Below are 8,318 nucleotides of genomic sequence, written 5' to 3'. Positions count from 1 at the left end.
TGTCTAGGAAGGTTTTGAGATAAGTGATACTTAAGGAGCTTTGCTCCACCGACATCTCTCTACTCACCTGGTTATATTTATTTTGGAGTTGCCAAAAAAAGTCAAATGACTACCTTTGTTTTGCATTAGTAGCATTTGGATTAGATTCTCCTAATGGTTAAGAGACAATGATGTGCTCCGTTGGCTTATGAATAAAATTTTGAGTTCTTTTCATGACTCCATTTTAATTCTGAGCATATGACTGTGTGACTATGATGGCTAGGCCATCAGTATTAATTCAAGGACATAGAATAGTCCAAGTTCCACTCGCCAAATGGGACCTTGATTACTGTCACAGAGACTCTCTACCCTCCTAAGGCCAATCACACCTATGAATAGCCAACGGATTCCATGCAAAAACGCATGTAGAGAATGGAAATGAGTTCCTTTGCAATACCTCTAACGATTGCGAATAAAGGCGCATCTTAGAGAAATTTATGTGTCTCTCTAGTGGACTCTATGTCACTATTCGAGCTATTAAATCCAATAAAGTTATGAGAGAAGATTTCTTGGATTTAGACACATATTGGCTTTGTCATGATAGGATAGGTCATCCTGGTAATGATATGATGATCTGTCTACTAAAGACTTCACACGGACATCCATTTTTTGAGCGAAATGAAGCACGAATCAAAGGTTGATTCCTGGACTAAGTATGACTGTCGCCGCTACCTAGTGCACCGCCGCCTTCCACCACTAGCCTAGGGCTGGCACAGTCCCTATCCATGATTCCATGGATGACGTCCATCATGGTGATGGCACCCTAGGTGATGCTGCAATCACCAACTTTGCTTCAATTAGCATTTCAGACACTCAGGCCCAACCAAAATCCTCATTGGTTGCTTCTAAAGCCTCTCACTTGTTTTACAAAGCATGTTTCTTAGGGAAGTTAGGGCAACTTCAACCATTGGGTGCCAAACAAAAATTTGGCCAATTATAAGACTTTGCTTCTCCAATGTTGAGTCATAAATTACTTATGCAATTGTGCCCCATAACTTAGAAATTGATTTGTCTTGCAGGCTATTTTACTCTTTTTAATCCATTTCCTTTTATTGGTAGGAATCCATGCTTTAATAATAAAATGACTATTTGAGGCTTGAAATGCGGAGATTTGAAGCAAGGAAAAGAAGACACGGAGATTGGAAGAAAATTACAAATCGGCATTTCCGGCGACTTTTCCAGTGAACTTTTCCTCGAGCCGCCACTCATGGAGGATCATTTCTCCAGCAATGGAGGAGCATAATTGTGTGAATCTCTCACTTGAAATTCAGATATTTTCCCTACACATTGTGCTTTTGTCTCTTGCACACTTTGGAGCTTTGTGGGGAGACAAGGTGGGAGACAACTTTTGCACACTTTGACACCAAGGGGAACATGGATGGCTGAATTGGGGGGAGTCCACTCACTCAACTCCATCCAGCTGCAATGCACGAAAGAGAGGCTGCAAGGAAGGCAAAAAGGGGATCTGCAATTCATTCTCTCTCTCATCACGGAAGGAAGGCAAAAGGGATCTGGATTCTCTCTCTCATCTCTCAAGGAAGGCCACCATTTTCTGGGCAGCAGAAAACCTCCATTTTTCCACCACTACACTCATCTTCTCAACACTTTCATAACCCTCCATCACCACAAATCATCACTAGCTGCTCTTACTTTCACCATTCCCACATCATCAAGAGCTTGGAGCAAGGAGAAGGAGACATCCACCACCTCATGAGCTTGGAGACCCATCTCCACCACCACTTTTGGCATCATCAATAATCACTCTTACTCCTTAACTCTTTATTCTTGATGTATCTTAGAATGTTGAAGTTTGTTTATCTAGTTATGAGTGAGTAGTGAATTTGTTGGGGCTAGGGTTGAAAGCCCTAGCCAATCTTGTATGATATTGATGTGAATCTTATGTTTTATGCAATTTTCCATTACCACCTTCACATGCTAATTCAAGAAGTGAATGCTTATATTGGAATTTGACTAGTTCAAGTATAATGCATTTGTCATCTCATGATTAGTGTTTTGAGATTAGTCACCTCTAGACATTAAGAGCATGAAAGCACACCATGTGTGCATATGAAGGTTGTGAGTTAAAATCACCTAGATCTAGGATTGGTTTGCTTGCATGATTATCTAAACTCAAAGCTTTATGCATCTAGGAACAATGAATTGAGACTTATCCGGTAATAGGAATTGTTCTTAGGTAGTTAATTCTAGACTTATCCGGTTAGAATTGATAACATTAAAGGAGTTTAAGCCTTTGCAATCTTATCCGGATGCAAAGAGGGTAATTGGGTATTTGAGATTGCATCACTTGTAGTTTAAGCATCAATGCATACAAGGGAGGCTTTGGTGGACAATCTAAGCTCTAACTCTCATCCATTTGACAACAACTTGTTTAATTAGCTTAGTTTACTTTTCTTGCTCTTGTTGTTTGAATTTGAATCGAAACCATTCCCAACATCAAATCAAATCTCTACACACCATCTTGCACATACTCACCATGAACTTGTACTCACTTGTGAGCCTTTGTTTGTGATTGTACATTTGTTTATTCTTCTAGTTTTCCTTTAGGTTTTTCCCTAGCTAGGAAAGGATTTACCAATCCTCGTGGGTTCGACATCCTTACTTAATCCTCTATTCTATAACTTGTACCTCTTGCACTTGAGGGTAGCTATTTGGCTCAACAAGTTTTTGGCGCCGTTGCCGGGGATTGGAGTGAAATCCGATTCCTAGCTCGGTTTGCCTTCGGGGAAGCTAGAAACTTTACTTTTTCTTTGAATTTTTGTTGTTGTTGAGATTTCCCAGAAAACGATCGATCTCAGCTTTGAAACGATCGATCTTTTCAAGTGTCAGAGAGGAAAAATACCAAAAACGATCGATCGTTTTGAAAAAAACGATCGATCTCGACTGGACGTTCCAATTTTTTTTTTTTTTTTTTTTTTTGAGAAAACGATCGATCTCAGGGTATAAACGATCGATCGTTTCCCCTGTTTCAGCAATTTTTTTTGTTTTCTTTTGTGTTGCAACTTGTGTACTTACCTTTGCTTTGAATTCTTATAGGTGTGCATGAATCTTATTGCTCAATCAAGTGAAGAGCATCCATCTCCTCCAAGCACACCAAGTGACGATCAAGACTATATCATTCAAGAGAATAGTGGTGAAGAAGAACCTTGTCCCATCGGTCCACCCACTCTATTTCAATACATTGATCAAAGAGCACAGGAGTTGTTAAGGGAACTAAGGGAGGAGTGTCCTAAACTAAAAATGGGTGATGAACCAAGGCCATTGAAGGACTACACCATTCCTACTTTCACAAATCATCCAAGTTGCATTGTCTTGCCACCATGTGTTCATGCCTTTTCTATTATGCCAAGTACCTTGCAACTTCTACCGGCTTTTGATGGTGGCTTCACCGGTGATCCATTTAGGCACATCAAGCTATTCAATGAAGTTTGCTCAACGGTCCAACTCAATGGTATTGATGAAGACAACCTTAGGCTAAGGCTTTTTCCTTTCTCATTGAAGGATAAGGCCAAAGATTGGTTGTACAAGATTCCGGCGGCAAGTATCAATTCATGGGATAACATGAAAGCCGCATTCCTCAAGAAGTACTTTCCACCATCAAAGAGCAATGCATTAAGGAACTTACTCATGACTTTCCAAGAGTTTCCATCTGAATTGTTTCACGAGTCTTGGGAGAGATTCAAAGACATGGAGCAAAATTGCCCTAATCATGGTGTCAAGAAATGGTTGTTATTGAGCACTTTCTACAATGGGTCAAGCCAAGATACCAAGAGACGAATTGACAATGCTTGTCAAGGGAGCTTCATGGAGAAGAATGAGATCGAAGCGGAAAGTGTTCTTGACTCATTAGCCGAGTCATCCCAACTCTATGATAATCAAAGTGATAGAAGACCGGTGAAAGAAGCCAATGTCATTTTGAAGGATCAACACAGAAGAGGAGGTATGTATGAGATGGATTCACCAAATACTCAAATGCAAATTGAGTTGAAGAGGATTGAGGCCAACATGAATAAGAAGCTAGACTTGATTCTTAATACTCAAGGAAACCGAGAGCAACTCCAACCTATGTCGAGCAAGATGGTTGAGCAAGTGTGCTTAATTTGTGAGAATGATCAACATGAGACAATGCTTTGTCCAAGAGGAGGTGCACTTCAAGTTGATATGGAGCAATGCAACCAAGTTGGTTTCCAACCAAGGCCAAGAAATGATCCATATAGTAACACCTACAATCCCGGATGGAGAAACCACCCCAACTTTGGGTGGGGAGGCAACCAAAACCGAGATCAAGGGTTTGGCAATCGTGAGCAAGGCCAAGGTTTTCAAAGATCTAGTGGTGGCTATCAAGGTGCAAGCTCCTCCAACTACAACAATCAAGGAGCCAACAATCAATTCCAAAGGGCACCTTATCAACCTCCACCTCAACCACAACCTATAGTACCACCTCAAGAGTCATTGAAGAAGCCTAGTGTTGAAGACATGTTGATGAATTTCTTTGTGGAGAACAAGGGTACTCAAGCAAAACAAGATGAGAAGATTAATGTCCTTCACCAAAGCATGAGCAAGCTTGAGATACAAATGGGACAACTAGCCCAAGAGTTAAGCCAAAGGAAGCAAGGTGTGTTTCCAAGCCAAGTGGAGAACAACCCAAGGCATGAAGCCAAAGCCATTACTACTTTAAGAAGTGGGAGGCAAGTTGAGAACAATGTGTACATGCCTAAAAATGAGGAAGTTGTAACTCCAAGGGAGCCACCTGGTTTTGAAAAGAGAGAAAAGGGCAAGGCAAGAGAATTGTCACATGGAGAAGTCATCTTGGGGTTTAATGATGGTGAAGAAGAAGCTTTGAATGACAAGATGAATGCCTTTGACAAGCCTTTGGGTTTGAGAGTAGCCTTAGAAGAAGAAGTGCAAGAGGAAGCCTTGAAGAACGAATTTAATGTCAAGGTCGGAACTCATGACAAAGAAGGCTCTACATCTACTCCAACAGAAAGGCCATTCAAAAGAGGTATCACCTTCAATCCTCCTATGAAGATAGTTCAAGAGAAAGAAATTTCCCTTCCTTATCCTCAATTTCAAAGGAAAGAGGTATTGAAGCAAAAGAATGAGAAGGTGAAGAAAGAGTTCCTTGATTTATTTAGGAAGGTGGAGATTAACATCCCTCTTTTGGATGCAATCAAAACCATTCCTACATATGCCAAGTTTCTCAAGGAGCTATGTACCCACAAGAGGAAGTTTGAGAAGGATGAGAAAGTGTGTCTAAGTGAAGAAGTTAGTGCGGTTTTGCAAAGGAAGCTTCCACCAAAGTTGAAAGATCCGGGTTCATTCACCGTTCCATGCAAGATAGGTAAAACTTTCTTTGATAAAGCTTTGATGGATTTGGGTGCTAGTATCAACTTAATGCCTTATAGTATCTATGAGTCTCTTGGAATTGGTGAAATCCGGCCCATTGCTATCTCTTTGCAAATGGCGGATAGGAGTGTTGTTTACCCAAGAGGGGTTGTGGAAAATGTTCTTGTGAAGGTACAAGACTTGATCCTACCGGCCGATTTCATCATTCTAGACATGGAAGAGGCTCCTCTCCATGAGAAGGAGTTGCCTATCATCCTTGGGAGAGCATTTATGGCAACCGCCGGTACTAAGATTGATGTCAAGGAGGGGTTGATGACCATGACCGTTCATGATACTACCATTGCTTTTAGAATCTTTGATGCAATGAGTAAGCCATCAAATGCCTATGATTGTTTCCGGATTGACGTTTTGGATGGTATTGACAAGATGGTGGAGAAAACTTTCATTGAAAATGCATCTCAAGATCCATTGGAGACATGTTTGCATCATAATGGCATAGAGTTCATTGAGGAGGCAACCAGAGAAGCCGAGCTTACACTTGAAGCCTTAAGGCCTTGCACTCCACATTTGCAACCAAAGGTTGAGGTACCTCTTGCTAACTCTACTCCTTTACTTCCATCAATTAAATATCCTCCTACTCTTGACATGAAACCACTTCCTTCTCATTTAAAGTATGCTTTTATTGGTGAAAACCACAAGTTGCCCGTAATTATCTCTTCATGTTTGAGTGCTTTGCAAGAACAAAAGCTACTTAGAATGTTGGATGAACACAAGGAGGCCATTGGTTGGACTATTGCTGATATCAAAGGCATAAGTCCAAGTATGTGCATGCATAAGATCCTCCTTGAAGATGATATGAAGCCTAGGAGGGATCCACAAAGGAGGCTCAATCCTCCAATGCAAGAAGTAGTGAGGAAGGAAGTAATGAAGCTACTTGATGTTGGTGTCATCTACCCCATTTCCGATTCAAAGTGGGTGTCACCGGTTCAAGTGGTTCCTAAGAAGAGTGGCATAACGGTTGTGGCCAATGATAAAGGAGAGCTTGTCCCTCAAAGAGTGGCAAATGGGTGGAGAGTGTGCATAGACTACCGAAAGCTCAATAATGCCACAAGAAATGATCACTTTCCATTGCCATTCATTGATCAAATGCTAGAAAGACTTGCCGGCCATGAGTATTATTGCTTTCTTGATGGGTATAGTGGCTACAATCAAATCCCCATTGCTCCAGAAGACCAAGACAAGACTACCTTCACTTGTCCATATGGTACATTTGCCTATAGAAGAATGCCATTCGGTTTGTGCAATGCACCGGCAACTTTTCAAAGGTGCATGATTTCCATTTTTAGTGATATGGTGGAGAGATTCATTGAAGTGTTCATGGATGACTTTAGTGTCTTTGGGGATTCATTTGATCAATGCCTACACCATTTGGCACTTGTGCTTCAAAGATGTGAAGATTGCAACTTAGTCTTGAATTGGGAGAAGTGCCACTTCATGGTGAATGAGGGGATTGTTCTTGGGCATGTGGTGAGTGCAAGAGGAATGGAAGTTGACAAGGCCAAGGTGGAGCTCATTTCTAAGTTACCACCTCCACATAATGTCAAAGCAATTAGAAGTTTTCTTGGACATGCCGGTTTCTATAGAAGGTACATGAAGGATTTCTCCAAGATCTCTAAGCCTCTTTGTGATTTGCTAGCCAAAGAAGCTCCTTTTGTGTTTGATGAACATTGTTTGAAAGCATTTGAGACAATCAAGGTGATGCTCACTCAAGCTCCTATCATGATTGCACCGGATTGGTCTCTTCCTTTTGAGTTAATGTGTGATGCTTCGGATTATGCTATGGGAGCGGTTTTGGCTCAAAAGAAGGAAAAGGTACTTCGTGCTATTTACTATGCTAGTCGTACCTTGAATGATGCACAAATTAACTACACCACAACAGAGAAAGAACTTCTTGCAATTATCTTTGCTCTTGAGAAGTTTAGAAGCTATTTGCTTGGTACCAAAGTTGTTGTGCACACGGATCATAGTGCCTTGAAGTATCTTTTGTCAAAAAAAGAGGCTAAGCCAAGATTGATAAGATGGATTTTGTTGTTGCAAGAGTTTGATATTGAGATCAAAGACAAACCGGGAAAAGAAAACCAAGTGGCGGATCATTTGTCAAGATTGGTTGAAGGAGGTGATGACTCCTCCATTCCTTTGAAGGACACTTTTCCGGATGAGCAATTGTTCAATATCAATGTCAAAAAGCTCCCATGGTTTGCTAGTTTGGTGAACTACCATGCAAGTGAAGGGAAGTACATTCCAAGTGAGCTTGATTATCAAGGAAGGAAGCGATTCCTCAAGGAAGCACGCCATTATTTGTGGGATGACCCATATTTGTTCAAGTTTGGCAAGGATCAAATGTTGAGAAGATGCATAGCTCAAGAGGAGGTTCCTAGTATCCTTTCTCATTGCCATACACTTGCTTGTGGAGGTCATTTTGGAGGGAAGAAGACGGCATTCAAGGTACTAAGTTGCGGTTTTTATTGGCCTACTCTTTTCAAAGATGCACATGCCTATGTTAGTGCTTGTGATTGATGCCAAAGAAGTGGTAACATTGCTTCAAGGAATCAAATGCCCCTCACCAACATCATGGAAGTAGAAATTTTTGATTGTTGGGGTATTGACTTCATGGGACCATTCCCAAGCTCTTATGGCAACCAATTCATCCTTGTTGGAGTTGACTATGTTTCTAAGTGGGTAGAAGCAATTGCAAGTGCCAAGAATGATCACAATGTTGTGCTCAAGTTCCTCAAAGAGAACATTTTTCAAAGGTATGGCACTCCAAGAGCCATCATAAGTGACGGAGGATCCCACTTTCTCAACAAGCATTTTGAAGCTCTATGCAAGAAGTATGACATCAAGCACAAGGTTGG

The 8,318-nt window shown here is 41.1% G+C and overlaps 1 protein-coding gene across 1 annotated transcript; it reads left to right on the top strand.

Annotated features, from left to right (window-relative positions):
* Positions 1-3,099: 3,099 nt before the first annotated feature.
* On the top strand, positions 3,100-7,988 carry LOC121051265. The gene has a single exon (XM_040513448.1). It carries the CDS (start codon positions 3,100-3,102, stop codon positions 7,978-7,980), a length of 4,881 nt encoding a protein of 1,626 aa, XP_040369382.1. The 3' UTR covers positions 7,981-7,988.
* Positions 7,989-8,318: the final 330 nt, after the last annotated feature.

The sequence above is a fragment of the Rosa chinensis genome, chromosome 2 (genome assembly GCF_002994745.2).
Source record: "Rosa chinensis cultivar Old Blush chromosome 2, RchiOBHm-V2, whole genome shotgun sequence".
In the NCBI taxonomy this organism is placed as follows: Eukaryota; Viridiplantae; Streptophyta; class Magnoliopsida; order Rosales; family Rosaceae; genus Rosa; species Rosa chinensis.
The sequence above is the reverse complement of the archived record's forward strand: the minus strand, read 5'-3'. Positions and strand labels throughout refer to the sequence as shown.